This window comes from Podarcis cretensis, assembly GCF_951804945.1.
Source record: "Podarcis cretensis genome assembly, chromosome: 14".
Taxonomy (NCBI): domain Eukaryota; kingdom Metazoa; phylum Chordata; class Lepidosauria; order Squamata; family Lacertidae; genus Podarcis; species Podarcis cretensis.
The window spans coordinates 27,576,493-27,592,858 of NC_137183.1; the positions used below are offsets into that span (position 1 = coordinate 27,576,493).

General features: G+C 47.9%; 1 protein-coding gene across 1 annotated transcript in view; it reads left to right on the forward strand.

The window, feature by feature from the left end:
- Window positions 1-16,144, forward strand: part of SMAD6 (SMAD family member 6) — a 61,442-nt gene extending 45,298 nt beyond the window's left edge. Inside the window, exon 4 of the mRNA XM_079954305.1 lies at window positions 15,321-16,144. Within this exon, the coding sequence (XP_079810431.1) occupies window positions 15,321-15,862 (542 nt within the window). The 3' untranslated portion in view covers window positions 15,863-16,144. The remainder of the gene's footprint in view (window positions 1-15,320) is intronic.
- Window positions 16,145-16,366: the final 222 nt, after the last annotated feature.

The following is a 16,366-nucleotide window of genomic DNA, read 5'->3' on the forward strand; positions in this document are numbered from 1 at the left end:
GTTTCCTTTGGAAGTTACCCGGTTTTGGAAACCGTTTTGGGACATTCAGAGGTTCTCTAGTCTGAGTTGGAGGAAGAGGCTGTGCAGGGTGTGCGTGTGTTTTCCTTTGCAAACAGCCAGTTACATTTTCCAGTCCTGTTGAAATTGCTCTGCAAACAGAGGACCGAATTCCTGCCCTCTCAGATGGTGGTATAAATGAACACAAGAGGCTGGTTGCTGAATCAGGCCAAAGACTCATCTAGTCCGGCATCCTGTTCCCACAGTGGCCTACCAGATGCCTCTGGCAAGCTCACAAAGAAATAGGCTGAGTGACTTGAGAAACGTTGGACCTAAATTGGGACTCACACTGTTTATCAACCAGGCAGAAAATGATAGCTGGCCAGTACCCTGATGTGATGGACGCATCTGACAGACTGCAATGCAAGCCTTACATCCGCAGTAGTCTTGCTATGTGGCTTTACGCAGGTCACTGTATCAGTTCCTCATCAGGGGATGGAGACCCTAAGTAGCCATGACCTACCTCACAGGGCTAGTTGTGAGGGCAAACACAACAGGGAATGTAAAAATTAAAGGACCATTGAAATAAGAGTCGGGTTTTTCCATTCAGTTATCCCTGCTTATTAAATATTCTCTCAATCCATAAAGGTAAAGGTACCCCTGCCCGCACGGGCCAGTCTTGACAGACTCTGGGGTTGTGCGCCCATCTCACTTAAGAGGCCGGGGGCCAGCGCTGTCCGGAGACACTTCCGGGTCACGTGGCCAGCGTGACATCGCTGCTCTGGCGAGCCAGAGCCGCACACGGAAACGCCGTTTACCTTCCCGCTGGTAAGCGGTCCCTATTTATCTACTTGCACCCGGAGGTGCTTTCGAACTGCTAGGTTGGCAGGCGCTGGGACCGAGCAGCGGGAGCGCACCCCACCGCAGGGATTCGAACCGCCGACCTTTCGATCGGCAAGCCCTAGGCGCTGAGGCTTTAACCCACAGCGCCACCTGCGTCTCTCAATCCATACCAAAGTCCAAATTCTGCTACCTGCAGACCCACATTTCTGCAAATGGAATAAATTTATACTAGTGTATCAAGGCTTTGCTGTACATTTTCCTTCTGTTTCTGTGCTAGAGAAAAGCGTAGACAAATTATAAACTAAGAATAGTGACACCTAGTGACAGAACATAGTATTAGCCCTGATGAGAGGGTTTGTTTTTTAAGGTCACAGAGCAAAAAAGGAACATCCAAACAGGCTTTTCCTTTCACATTTACAGGCAAAAGGATCCTTCACACTTGCAGATTGCCTATCACCAAAGATCTGTTCCATGAATGATGCTCAGTCAGCTGCACTTTGCATACAGTGGAACCTCAGGTTGCGAACATGATCCGTGCGGGAGGCACGTTCGCAACCCACAGCGCCGCACATGCGGGTTGCGATTTGGTGCTTCTGCGCGAGCACCGAAACCTGGAAGTAACCCATTCTGGTACTTCCGGGTTAAGTGCAACCCAAAATCTCGTAACCTGAAGCGTCTGCAACCCGAGGTACCACTGTATTTAGATTTGTACCATGCAAATTCAGATTAGGAGTTAAGAGTTCTCTTCTCTTCGCTTTATGAAATGGTCTCCATTTTCCCTATCCATTAAGCATGCTTCATTCTTTCCTGTCACAACAGCATCTCCCAACCTGGTGCCCTCCAGATGTTTTGCACCAGAACTCCCACCAGCCCCAGTCAGGGGCAATAGTTTCCTCAGTACCAACCCAAAATTTAGTAACTCTGAACATTACTTTCCACAAGAGCAAGTGTGGAGTAATTGGTCAGATCAAATAAAACACTCAGCTGTGTTTTATTAGACTTAAGATCTCATTTGGCATCGGCGGAAAACCTTAGCACTTTATTGATTTATGGAGAGCACCTTCTGTTGCAAAGTGGCACATCAGAAGAGGAGGAGGGGAATTTGGAGGATAATGATGGGCTGATGAGTCTAAGAAGGAAAGCAAAAGCTGTTAAAAGAGAAGAATCCTCTGTCGCTTGGATGAATCTCCAAAAGTCTGGTTCAAGTCGCGAGTCCTGTAAATGTTTGAAATTGCCTTCTAATTTCCTTAGAAGGGAAACGGAAGAGAATGCAAATTAAAAGGGAGACTTTCTGCATGCAAAGTATGGGCTCTGTGTGGGTTACCCAATAGCCTTTAAGAACGTAAGGGGACCCCTGCGGTATCAGGGCAATGGCCTGTCTAGTCCAGCATCCAGGAGTTCACACAATGGCGAACCCAATACTCCAGTAGGAAGCTTACAAGTGGGACCTGAGTGCAGCAGCCACTCTCCCCACCTGAATTTCCCAGGAACTGGCATTCAGAGGCAGACCTCGTCAGATAGCGAAGGGAGAGCATAGACACCATGGCTAGTAACCATTGATTCCCTTGTCCTCTGAGAATCCATCTAGCCCTCTTTTCAAGCAGTGCAAGGTGTGGCCTTCATTGTGGGAGCAAGTTCCATAGTTGAGCTATGCTCTGTGTGATGAAGTTCCCCCCTTTCTCTATGCTCTGAATCTTCCAACATTCAGCTTCATTGGATGTCCCAATAAGATGTTTAGGTAGAGGCTCCCCCCTCCCGAAAGTAGGAAGAAGCAACACATCTAGGGCCCAGAGCAAAAGATCCAGGACTCAGGCTCCTTGGGCCACCCCACCTGACAAGCTCATCTCTGCAATCATAAGGGTCAGGTGCTTGTTCATTTGAGGAGTGATGCTGAGATCCTCAGGCATCCAGTGGGTGCAATAGATAATATTCTGGAAGGCGAATAAAATGGCTTGTGTTGCAATCACAACCCCCTGTTGAATGGATCACAGAAAGGCTCTGCTTTAGAAATCTTGCTTTTGCTTTTTTGCTTTCTTGGTGATGCCTGTTTGTTCTCCGCACACAGAATTACTGAGGGTTCTTGTGCTGTTTCCTGAAGTGCACAGTTTTATCCAGCTAGGGACGGCATGCGGATGTTTAGACCACGGAGGAAGTCAGCTTGCTGGTTTCTGAGCTCTGTATACAGTGGAGAGCCTTCCAAAATAACAGACTGTAGTCTTAAGTGCCAGGAAAATTGCAAGAAGCCAAGCCCAGTCTAAGCAAATAATTGGTGATGTGGGCTGCTGCTGCTCCTTCTCTTTCCCCTACCAATTTTGCATTTAACTCAGAAAGTTGGAAGGTTGTTTTTGTTAACTTTGGGAGAGCTGAAATCTTCTGCAAGGGTTGAAGCAATAAAGCATGCCCACTAGCAGCAGGCAGCGAGCTGATAGCGAGTTGGTTTATTTTTAGGTGGCATTGTTTTGTGTGTTTGTGTGTGTGATTTTCCTTTGGTGAGGTTCCTCCTGGTCTTTTGGTGGGGAGCATTTGCACACTGCTGAGTCACTGGAAGGGATTGCATCCAGTTTTCGCACAACTGCCTTGAAAGAAGCAACCAGACTGATGGAAAGCATTATCAAACCGCCTTCTCGGCTTGCAGCAAACTAATTCTGTTTCCAGTGTGGTTGGGGCTTGAGGAGAGAAATTGAACCTGGGCTTCAATGTCCTGTTTGCACACCTGCTTCTGGCTCCTGGACTACCGTTTCAGCCCTTGCTGACTCTCTTTTGCACGCTCAGTTTTTGTGTGCTTTTGGGTAGGTGTGCCAGCATGGCAAGCTGCTGAGCTGAGCAACTCTGGAGCTCACCCCTGTGGTCAAAAGCTTCTCCCCAGAGAGTTACACTCCTGGTCACTTGGTAAATTTGTTTCAGATGACAATGGCGGCTTTGGAGAGATGGGACCTCCATCCTCTCTCTGCTGCTTTCCGGTCTCTCTTTTTTATCTCCCCAGCAGGGAGGCTCTTCCTAATGTTATAATTACCTGCAAACATTGTGGTTCGTTGAGGTGGAGCTTGCAGGAGCCAGGGAGGGGGGGCGGCAGGCGGTTATTTTATTTCAAGTCAGCTTGGAAGCTGGAGTCTGTTGCAGTCATGCCATCACCCTGAAAGCGGGGCTTAAATTACAGGCTTGACTGTGGCTTCCCCCCACCCCTTTTTTCTTTCAGAATTTGTGCCAAGTTGCAATTTACTTAATGAAATCCTGCTCTTTGGTTCGGCGGGGATATCTTTTGCAGATGTTGACTCGACTCAGCCCTTCCCCAAGCTGGTGCCCTCCTGATGTTTCAGACCACAACTCCCATCAGCCCCCACTGCCAGCACTGCTGTGATGTTGAGGGGGTTGATGGGAATCACAGCCCAAAACATCTGGAGGGTGCCAGCTTAGAGATGGGCTGATTTAATCCCATGTTTGTGTGTGCTTGCTCCCTCCCTCCCCCCTTTGCACTGTTTTTTTAAAAATGTGAACCGTGCAGTTTTGTTTCCGGCTTTGTTTTGTTCCTAACAGTGTTGCGATGGCCGCCACCAACTCTGTCCGTGTGCGGGGGGGGGGAGAAAGTGGCTGTCACGTCCTGCCTAGCTTCTCTTCTCTTGCTCCCCCCCCCCAATTTTTTTTTGATAGGACCTATTAAGGAAATAAACCTTAGTGAATAAGAACTTTGACATATGCCATCACAGATCTTTATGTACCCTGCCGATTTGTAATGGCCAAACAGATCAGATGTCTCTCTCACAAACATCCCTTTTCTGATTTTCCTCTGCCTCTGGTGTTGGTTTTGGTGTGGGAGGGGGTTGTTTTACTTAGGCCTTCGGCTCACCCCTCTTCCTCTGTCAAAGGCTGCACTGAGGTCACAGGATCACAGCTCTGCAAAAGCCCTCATCCAAAATAGCACTGCGTTTTTGTTGTTGTTGTTGTCATTCCTTTTTAAAATTTCCTTAATCGCCGTAACAGTTGTACCTCTGGTTGAGAACTTAATTCGTTCTGGAGATCCATTCTTAACCTGAAACTGTTCTTAACCTGAAGCACCACTTTAGCTAATGGGGCCTGCTGCTGCGCCGCTGCCGTGCGATTTCTGTTCTCATCCTGAAGCAAAGTTCTTAACCCGAGGTACTATTTCTGGGTTAGCAGAGTCTGTAACCTGAAGCGACTGTAACCCGAGGCACCACTGTACTAACAACCCCAAAGTGCAGTAGCATTGTACCGTATGCAAAGCAAGCAAGCAAGCAAGCAATGAAAACAATAAGAGAAAGAAATGACGACACGCCGATTCAAATCAAGACACCTCTCTTTCCCAAGGAGACTTGGATGGCGAATGTTGAGCATCCAAGTCCGAAGCATAGGAAATAAAATCACACCAGCAGTTTTTGAAATTAGCCATGCGCCAAGCACATTTTGCTACTAACACAGGTCCAGTTATGACTTTGTGGAGCTTTCTGGGCACCAGGTTGGCAACCACTGTTTAAAAACCTCTGCCTTAGTCTATACCATTTCCACTTCCACTGTGTGTGTGTTTCTCCTTCTTGCATACTGGGACAAGTGAATTGTTGTAAGAGCAAGTTACACTCAAACAATGTGGCTGAGATAATAGAATCTCAGAAATGTAGCATTGGAAAGGGATCCCAGAGGTAATTTAGTCCAACCACCTGGCAAATAGGCATTCCGTTGTGTGGCGATTGTAACAGAGATTTGAGCTGCCATTTGGCACCTAGATTATATACCTGAGTTTCTAACATTGCCCACCAGATGACATAAAAGCAGCCTGGATCCTTCATCTCTCTGGAGATGTGCAGTTTATGTATTACTTTTTCTGCAGTAGCCAAAGTCTTGTACCACAAATGTAGATCTTTCAAGACTACGGGGCTATTGAAATCCTAGCTGCCGCTCACATCCATGTCACAAGCTCTTTAGAGCAGCAAGCTTTCATGTTGTCTGTCTACATTTTCAGTAATGATGGTTGTGCCAGTTTTTTGAACAATCTCAGCTACCCAGCTTCATCCTGGCAGTGGGGTGGCTTGGCTCCCTGTTTGCTGGGTTGCCTGTGGAGGTGTTTTGTCTGTTACGGGGGCAGGGAACTTCTGTCAGCCTGAGGGCCGCACTCCCTTGCAGGCAAGCTTCTGGGGGCCGCATGTGAGTAGCAGTGGGCAGGACCAGAGGCAAAAAGTTGGTCAAGCAGAAGATGGGATTTTTGTAATAGTGGGCTGTTTTCCAGGGTGAGCCGGTGTAGTATAAAGCCTAAGAGCAGGGGTAGGCAACTTAAGGCCCGGGGGCCAGATCCGGCCCAATTGTCTTCTAAATCTGACCCACGGACGGTCCAGGAATCAGCGTGTTTTTACATGAGTAGAATGTGTCCTTTTATTTAAAATGCATCTCTGGGTTATTTGTGGGGCCTGCCTGGTGTTTTTACATGAGTAGAATGTGTGCTTTTATTTAAAATGCATCTCTGGGTTATTTGGGAGGCATAGGAATTCGTTTATATTTTTCCCCAAAATATAGTCCGGCCCACCACATGGTCTGAGGGACAGTGGACTAGCCCATGGCTGAAAAAGGTTGCTGACCCCTGCCTAAGAGTATTGCTTGCATCCTCCGGAGACATCCACAGCCAAAAGGGGATTTGATCCCAGGCTCTGTCTTCCCTCATCCTGCTCTAACCTCTCAAGGCCAGCCTCAGTCCACATGATGCCTCCCAGATGTTTTGGGCTATAGCTCCCAAACAGGCTGAGACTTATGGGAGTTGTAGTTTAAACCATCGGGGGGGGGGGGCGCCAGGTGGTCACAGGCCATTTTGGCATTCCTAGTAAAACCTCACGCCTCTCTTCAAGGCTTCTCCCCCTTCCCCTGTTTTTAACTGTGTGCTTTCTGTCAGAAAATGCAAAAGGGGGAAAAAACGTCTGTTGAGTTTGGGGTTTCTTTGTTGTGGGTAACAAGCTGTGAATGTTCTCCGCTAGGTCTTGCGGTTGCATTATTATCAGAAGCGCAGGGCAAACGATGCCCACTGCCTCAGCCAGTGCAGGAAGTGGTGAGACTTGCCAGGAATGTAACTTGCACCCTCAAGATTAATTAATAACCAGCGCTGGCTTTGGGCCACGCTCCAAGGATCAGGGAGAGATAAAGCCAGCAAAAGGGGACAGGCGGGGGAATGCTTTTCTAAGAAGGGCATTTTAAAAGGAGCTGGTGAGTTCTGTCTTTTAAAAATGAAATAGCACAGCAGTGCTTAGTTTTTGCAGAACCGCTGCATGTTATTTTGCACTTAGGATCTGAGGCCGGAGGATAAAACATTTGCACAGATCCATTGTGTCGCGGACACCCACCCGCCCACCCTCCTGTAGCTAAGGGGTCCTCTGCAATCAGCTGAGGCTCACAGTTTAATCCAACCTTCGCCAACATTATACCACCTGGATGTCTCAGACTACAACTCCCATCAGCCCCCAGGGGCCAGTGCTGCTCTGTTCCCATCAGTTCCTGTGCCATATAGCTGGCTGGGGATGATGGAAGTTGTAGTATGGGGGGCACCAGGTTGGTGAAGGCTGCTCTAGTCACCTGTTGCTTGTCTCTCAACTGTCAGAGCGCTGGTCTGTTGGTGGAAGCACCAATGATCTTAAATGGAATAGTCATGCAAAGCCTTGCAAACCCTCTCAGCGTTGCCAAACCATCCTGTAACCACACTTCTGAAACTAGGGGTGTGTGGACAGCCCTACCCTCAGGAGATTTGCTTTCTGGCTTCCCTATGATCCCTGAGTTTCCCCCCGCCCCACAAGAGGTACCTCTAAAGTCCTTTTGACTTTTTTCTTTTGGCAAAATTTGGGGGGCAGCTCTTACGGAAACCACGATTTGCCGTGGGCCCTCTCTGTGTGTGTCCTCCGCCCATGCACTCAACCTCAAGGAGCAACATAAAGAGGCGGGGAGGGGTCTTTGGAGGGAGGGGTGTGGGGAGTAAAGCGAGCTGACGGCTGACTTAACTCCGAAGGTATGTCTCTGAAGAGTTGGCTTGTACAAACAAGCAGTTTGGGGCTGTGAAAGCGCTGCTCCAACAATGCCCCCCCCCCAACCTGTCACGGATCGCCTGTCTTGGGACCCGCCAATCTCGCCTCCTGCATAATAATGAAATAAGGAGGGAGGGAAAGTTTTTGAGGAGGGAGGGAGGGAGCTGGCGGAGTTGGTTGCAGGCCATGCCTCTTGCAAGTTTTCCACCACCAGATAAGTCCCTTGCTCTCCATTGGAGCTCTTAATGTAATGGGATAGTTCTGGAGGCAGGGTTTAGCTCTGTTTTATAGTGATGCATTCCAGCTGAAACTTGTAAGGCTGAGGTATTTTAAGTATACTGGCTTGATGAAAATGATTCGAAGCAGTGTTGGGGCAGGATGCGGGAGGGGGGCAGCGGAGGTTGACGACTACATTTTCTGGCTTTAAAGTACCATTTTCTGCAGGGGGAATTTTACTTCTTCCTTACTCAGCTACTTCTTACTGAGGATATCTGTCGTGGGCTGGTCCATATGAATGAGAAAATATGCAGCATGGTCTCTAGAGCAAAAGAAGAGTCACGGAATAAATTTTGGAGTGGTTGGATGCAAGGATGTGATGCCCTGCACAGTCCCTTGATTCACCCTATGGCGAGCAAAATCAGAATGCATTGTTCAAAAGTTTTGTAGTTTAAAGAATTGCAGAATAGGTCAGGGAAAGGCAAAGCATTCAGATTTGCTCCATCTGAGTAATATGTGTGTGGGTCTCAGTCGTTCCCAGAATCCCACTTACCTTTGCCGATAATTGTTGTTGTTGTTGTTGTTGTTGTTTAGTCATTTAGTCGTGTCCGACTCTTCATGATCCCATGGACCAGAGCACACCAGGCACTCCTGTCTTCCACTGCCTCCCGCAGTTTGGTCAAACTCATGCTGGTAGCTTCGAGAACACTGTCCAACCATCTTGTCCTCTCTCGTCCCCTTCTCCTTGTGCCCTCCATCTTTCCCAACATCAGGGTCTTTTCCAGGGAGTCTTTTCTTCTCATGAGGTGGCCAAAGTATTGGAGCCTCAGCTTCACAATCTGTCCTTCCAGTGAGCACTCAGGGCTGATTTCCTTAAGAATGGATAGGTTTGATCTTCTTGCAGTCCATGGGACTCTCAAGAGTCTCCTCCAGCACCAGAATTCAAAAGCATCAATTCTTCGGCAATCAGCCTTCTTTATGGTCCAGCTCTCACTTCCATACTATACTATACAGACCTTTGTTGTCGAGAATTAGAGTTGTCAAAATGCAGGTCAAAATTAAATAAAGAAGCAAGGATTGTGCATGGTATCAATTAAAAGGGGATTCGGACAGTAAGAAGTCCAATCTGGAGGATACCTCTGAGAGCTGCTCTACTATTTTTAAAAACAGTAAGAACATAAGAAGAGCCTTGCTGGATTTAGACCAAGGCTGAGCTAGTCCAGCGTCCTGTTCTCACGGTGGCCAGCCAGATAGCTGTGGGAAACCCGCGAGCAGAACCAGAACACAGGAACACTCTCTGCCCCTGTGGTTTCCAGCAACAGGTATTCATAAACATTACTCTCCTTGCTGCAGATCATAGAGCCATAATGGCTGATAGCCATTGATAGCCTCCTCCTCGGTGAATTTGTCCAAACTTCCTTTAATGCCATCTATATTGGGCCTTCTCAACACTGGCTCCGGCCTGCTGGAACGCTCTGTCTCATGAGACCAGGGCCCTGCGGGATCTGATTTCTTTCTGCAGGGCCTGTAAGACAGAGTTGTTCTACCTGGCCTTTGGCTTAGAATCAGTTTGATTCCCTCCCTTTCTTTCTTTCTTTCTTTTTCCTTTCTCCTCCTGTGAAGAGGCTGCATCCTAATGTTTTAATGCTGTATCTTAGTCTTTTAAATTTTATTTTAATCAACTTGTTTTTATTATTGGCTGTTAGCTGCCCTGAGCCCGGTCTTGGCTGGGTAGGGCGGGGTATAAATAAAAATTTGTTATTATTATTATTTGTAGGTTAGGTTGAGAGCATGTGTCCGGCCCGAGGCCAGCCAGTGAGCTTCATGACAGAGTGGAGATTTGAACTCTGGTCCTAGTAGAGCACTGTAGCAACTACACAACACTGGGAAGTTGTGTCCTTCATCCTAGATCTTCATGTCAGTTGATGGAGGGAGTTGTCTTATTCCAGGCAGGTTGCAAACAACCTTTATATCCTGCATGGTTTTCAGGGATGAAAAAGCTACCGTTTGTCAAAGTGGAGAGAAACCCCCTTTTTTTGGCCAACGGGCTCAGCATTTATTATCATCAGGTGACTTTGAATGACATCCTTTTCGTTATGTACTGAAGTTCTCACCCTGGGCCAGCAGGGGGATACTGTAGATAGTTTTCACTCAGGTCCATGTCAGTTATTTTAGGCGGGAAACCCTGGGTTGTTGTTGCTACAATGTTGACAGCCGGCTGCCTATAAAAGCAGTCTGGCTGAGCTGTTTGCTGTTCAGTTCTGTCCAGCTTACAAATAAAGAGCTGCTCTGGAGAAATCGCTGTGTTGTCTGCTATGTTCGCCCACAACTTAACACTTTTCCCCCCACAAGGAAGTTGCCCGTGGATTTTTTTGCAAGGGCCACAAAGCCACTTGTTGCTTTCTGAGCCCAAAGCAAACCGGTTGGAGGCAGGTGGCCGAGGTCCAGGGGTCTGGCTGGAAGCCCTAAGTTACGTGACATCCATGTCTTCCGCCGCCCCCACCCCATCCCTCCAGTCAATGTTATTTCCCTTGAATGGGTTTCAGAGTTCAACAGGAACTGCATCTTCCTCCACAAGGTTGGGCAATTAAGCTGCCTTCGGGTTTTCGAATCCTTCCCCTCAGAGCGGAGGCTAAGTGCTGGGTCTCAAAGGGGCACCTCCTTTGGAAAACTGGAAAATCTGAGGTGCTTTTGTTTTCCTTCCTCCTAGAAAAAATACATTTTTATTACCTCTAGATTCCACAATTATATCTATCAACTCATGCACACAGATCACGGCGAGCTAATTAACTAATAAACTGAAACTGACACGGGGACAAACAGAAGAAGACGCCTTCACCCCGGTATGGCTCCCCTTTATCACATACACAGCCCAACAGGACAATGACAATAATCCACCAACAGCATACAAATCAATATGGCTAACCTGATCCAAAACACCCACCCACCTCACTCACACACGAAAACAAAGATAACCACAGCCAATCACAAGCAAACAATCACACCCTAAGCCAACCCCAACCTCTCTCACCACCAAAGGAACACAAGTGAACAACACAAGCAACGCTGACACCAAACTCTACATACATTAAACATAATAGAAACACCGCCACCCGACCCCACCCCCATCCATCTTCCCTCTCCCCACCCCCCTTTCTTTTTTCTTTCTGTTTTCTTCTCCCCCTAATGCCTCAACAAATGAAATGGATTTGTAAAAACGTTACATGGAAGAAGAAGAAAAAAAAAATACGAGGCACTACACTTCTGTAAAACAAGAAAATCCTTAATAAAAAATATTAAAAAAAAACACACATGCACACAGAGAGACATATATATATGCACATATACAGGTGAGCAGCCTGTTCTAGATGGGGGTTGCACTCCCCCCAAAGCATTAGCTTTGCCATCTTGAGGTGTTTATTGATACAGAAATGGAATTAGTAGCTCAAGTGACCCCTGTGGCTCAACGTGGCTTTTATCAGCTGATCTGCAAGCTGTCATCTTACCTGGATGGCGATACCTTGGCTCCTATTCCCCATGTTCTGATAACGTCCCATTTAGACTCTTGCATTATACATGGGGCAGCCTTTAAAAAAGGTCCGGAGACTGCAAGGGGTCCAGAGCAGGGATGTGAGATTAAGTGGGTCGACCTTGTGCTTCGCCAGCTCTGCTCTCTCCCCATCACCACCTCAGCCTGTTTCCAGCTCATCCTTTTAAAGTGCTGGCTTTATCTCATTTAAAGCTGTAAGCCAGTGGTTCTCAAATGCTTGGTTCTCTAAACCCATCCCCAGTGTCTGCTGCTGTACCCTATAAAGAGCATTATTCACAATAGTGGTCTGCACTAAGGAAGATAACAACACAATAACATTCAAAACAGCAGCAGTGAATTGCACATTTATTCAAAATCCAGTTAAAACTATTTAATTGAGTTAATCCAACAACATTGATGAACTTGGTCCAGTGATGCCAGCTTTTAGAAGGCTCGGTAGTCATTTACACCCCTGGTGCCCCCCCTGCCAGTCCCTTGCATCTTAGTGCCCCCCTCAGTACCCCACCCCTTAGGGAGCAGTACCACCCACTTGGAGAACCACTGCTGTTGGTAACTTGGGAACAGGCCAAAGTCACTTTCTGCCATAGTTAGGCTACCCAAACCTTTGGGTGCCCCCACCAAATGAAGCCAGCTGGGCAGCCGTCAGCAGTGGCATTCCAGTTGGAATAGCCTGTGCAGGGAGGTTTTCCTGGAGCCAACTTTCCATCTTTTCGTTCACCCTTTCTGGTCACCCGGGTCTTTTAAATCAATTAGGTCACCCAAGCCTCTGTCTTTTAAATGCATTTAATTTTGGGAGTTTCTGCCAGGCCTGCTTTGTTGTGTTTCTGCAGTTCCCTACCCCCACGAAATCATTTTCCATTTTTCTTTGTGTTCCATTTGTTTGTTGTTGTTTCACTTGTTTATCAGAAACTGTCCAAATAAATCCCACGTCAAAGGGATCACAGCTCAGGGCAAACAGATCTACCAAACGATTGGGAAATTATTAACACAAGTAAATGAGCCAAAGAAGAAAAGCTGTTTTCATGTATGCACTTAAAAAAACAACACACACACACACACACACACACCCGTGACTGCTACTCTTGAGAATCCCCAAGGGCTTGGTTGATTGACAAAACATGAAACCATTTTCTTGCAGCAGCCGGATTATTAAGCCTGTTGCATTGTCTGGCTGAGAGGTGGGGAAAGCACCATTATCTCCACCCCCCCCCTTTCTCCCCTTTTAAAATTGTAGAGTTACAACTCTCAAGTTAAAACTCTCTTTTAACAAAGCTGTACAGTTCCAGAGATTGTTCTCCAGGCAAGCGGGGTCTATATTTCCCCTGCCAGTGAAATTTGAGAATGAAAGGGGAAGGTGGGGGCAGTGTGGAGTGGGGCGGGGCAGGGGCACTAGGCCCCTGTTTTTGAAATCCGGTGAGTCAATGGAATCTCTCAAGCAAAATGATGGCATCAGCCTGTGTGCGAGTTAATCGGACTTGAAGGTATGAAGGCAGAGGGGTCAGGAGGCCGCCGTCTCGTGATAGATTGTCAGGGAGCTGAATACCAGCTCCTTGCCAGGTCCGTAGCTCCGCCCTGAACCGAGAATCCTGGCCTGGTGCTGCACAGCCACAGTGGTGAAGCCAAGTCCGGCCAGAGCTGGAGAGACCAGTCCCCACACGCAGGAGCAGGCAGAGAATCATTGTTTGCCTTCTGATTCTCTGTTTGCTTACCAATCGAAGCCTGGCACTTCTAAGTGGCTGAGCCCCATTTGGCCAGGGAAATGGCGGCGGGGGGGGAACGCTTTCAGAAAGGAAGGGGCTCCCATCTCTTCGACAGAGTTCCTTAGAGGAGGAGGGAAAGCATTTTGGAGAGTTCCGGGAAAATGTTTCCATAGGAATCCTCCAAAACGTTTGGGTTGGAATATTTATCAGACTCCAGGGTTATCTCTGGCATTCTTTCTGAACTGTAGTTTGAAGCAGAATAGAAGGTGACATCCAGCTCTTTTGGTCGGGGAAGAAAGTGACGGGGATTGTGGATTTTCACTGAACTTTGGTGGCAGTGGGTGAGAATCTTTGAGACTCGAGAGGAGTCATGGTGGCTTGAACTTGCCTTGGCCCTTCCACTGCCCTCTGGCAGACTCTCCTTCCAGCCTAGTGCCATCCAGATGTTTTGGAATCTGCCTCACATCAGCCTTGGTCAGCGCTTGACAGCTATCCTGGCTGGGGCTGGTGGGAGGCAGATTCCAAAACATCTGGAAGGTACCAAGGACCTTGGATCAATCTTTGCCAGCCTTGTGCCCACCAGGTTGGATGCCTGAAGACTCTTGGGATTAGCTGTGATTCCTGCATCGCAGGGGGTTGGCTGGATGATCCTTTGGAACCCTTCCAACACTGCCATTCTTTGAAGAAGAACAAAAAAAAAAAAAAAGGATCCCATTTACGAACTGGGTTACCCGGAGCTGTGGGGCACAGAGCCTGGGATTCTGTGTACGTACAGTAACTGCCCTGGAACAGTATAGGTGTTCTCCCACACTCCAGATCAAGCATGGGGAGCAAAGAATGAATCAAAGTAGAGTTGTAGAGTTGGAAGGGACTGCAAGGGCCATCTAGTCCAACCCTCTGCAGTGCAGGGACCTTTTTGCCCAACGTGGAGCTCGAACCCCTAACCCAAGATTAAGTTCCGACTGAGCTGTCTTGGGGCTATGAAGATGTGTGCAATATTGACCACCGCAGTGGCTAGCCGTGTAAAACCTCTGGATTGTGCTGGACTTCCACCCACAGCTGGTTAATGGAGCCGGGTCTCCTGTCGTCCAAGCTTTCGCTGCTGACTAGAGTAAGCTTCTTGTGGCATCTGCAAGCTTGCAGACTCTTGGACACAGAGGAACACGGGAAGCTGCCTTTTACTGAGTCCATCTAGTTCAGCATTGTCTACACTGGCAGAAGCTCTCTGGGATTCCCAGACAAGGGATATTTCTCAGTCCTAGCTGGAGATGCTGTGACTTATCTGCGTGGCTCTTCCTGAGCTAGGAACTGCGATGTTTGGCACAGGGGGGTGGAGTGGGGGTGGGCAGCCTTAAGCCTCCTTAACAGAGTCGGGAAAATAAATCCTCTGAGCACTTGAGAGGCAGGAGATGCTGGGCGTGTGCAGAACTTGAGTGTGGTTCAGCTGTGGCAGCAGAAAAGAGCCGAGCGAAAGGCGGGGCAGCCAGGGAATTGACGCAGATAGGGTGCTTGCAGGAGGACTTTCTGTTTATTTTACGGTCATCCTTGGAATCCCCCGAATGGTTTTTTTTGGAAAAGAGCCTGCTGAGCTCTCCAGATTACATGTTTTGAAAGCAGCTTCACCTTTCCAGGGCCCCTTTCAAGGATGTCAATTCCTGGGCTGCGCAGTTTTGCAAGTGGGGCAACGGGAGGCAACCCTTGGGTTATCGCTCTGCCTGTTTCCTGGGGCCGTGGAATAGGGGCAGGAAAAAGAACTGGGGGGGGGGAGGAGGGGGGATTTTCCCGATGCTCCTTTCTAAGCCCTAAATCTTTGATTGTCACTAACGCAGCCCTGTTGAAAGTCCAGTTGAACTGGTTTGCAAACCGCACACACAAAATCCCGAGCGCCTTTGGGATAAGCTGCATTTGGGTGACGGAGGTCCACTTCTGACACCAGTTGGGCACGCAGCATGAGGTTTGCTGCTCTAGAAACTAACCTGCCCTTTCTGCGTCTCCTCTTCTCCTTAGATGCCAGCATGTCCCCTGACGCAATTAAGCAAAGCCATTGGTGCAACGTCGCCTACTGGGAGCACCGGACGCGCGTCGGGCGCCTCTACACCGTGTACGAACAGTCCGTCAGTATCTTCTATGACCTACCTCAAGGAAACGGCTTCTGCCTGGGACAGCTGCAGCTGGAGAACAGGAACGAGACTGTCCGCCGGACTCGAAGTAAGATTGGATATGGGATTTTGCTCAGCAAGGAGCAGGACGGCGTGTGGGCCTACAACCGCAGCGAGCACCCCATCTTCATCAACTCCCCGACACTGGACATTCCCAACTGCCGGACTCTCATCGTGCGCAAAGTGATGCCCGGCTACTCGATCAAGGTCTTCGACTACGAGAAGTCTTGCCTCTTGCAGCACGCCACAGACTTGGGGTACCCTGACGGGCCTTTTGACCCTAACAGTGTCCGGATCAGCTTTGCCAAAGGCTGGGGCCCTTCCTACTCCAGACAGTTCATCACCTCCTGCCCCTGCTGGCTGGAGATTTTGCTCAACAACCACAGATAGTCGCTCCAGCCGAGGAGGAGGAGGAGGAGGAGAGCCGAGCGGGACACGAGACTTATCCCCAAATATCATCTACCTAGATTTAATATAAAGTTTTATATATTATATGAAAATATATATTATACTTGTAATTATGGAGTCATTTTTACAATGTAATTATTTATGTATGGTGCAATGTGTATATGGACAAAAAAAGGAAAATGCACTTTGGCTTAGAGGTCTTTCAATACAGTTGTGTTTGTTTTTAAGGAGGAAAAAAAATTATACAGCAAAAATTGGAAGTAGCGCCATGTTTTGGCTGTATAGTTTTTTATATTAAAAATAAAATAGTAATACCCAGGAAAAAAAAAAAAGCTAATACCGGACACTCGTTGATAATAAAGTATTTGCATTATAGGTTTTGCCCCCCTGCCCCAAAGTGTCTAATTTTTAAAACAAAGGAAGAATATGTAAGGAAACGTACTTCTAGGATATGAACAAAAAGGGATTTTGAAGTCCAAAATGGAG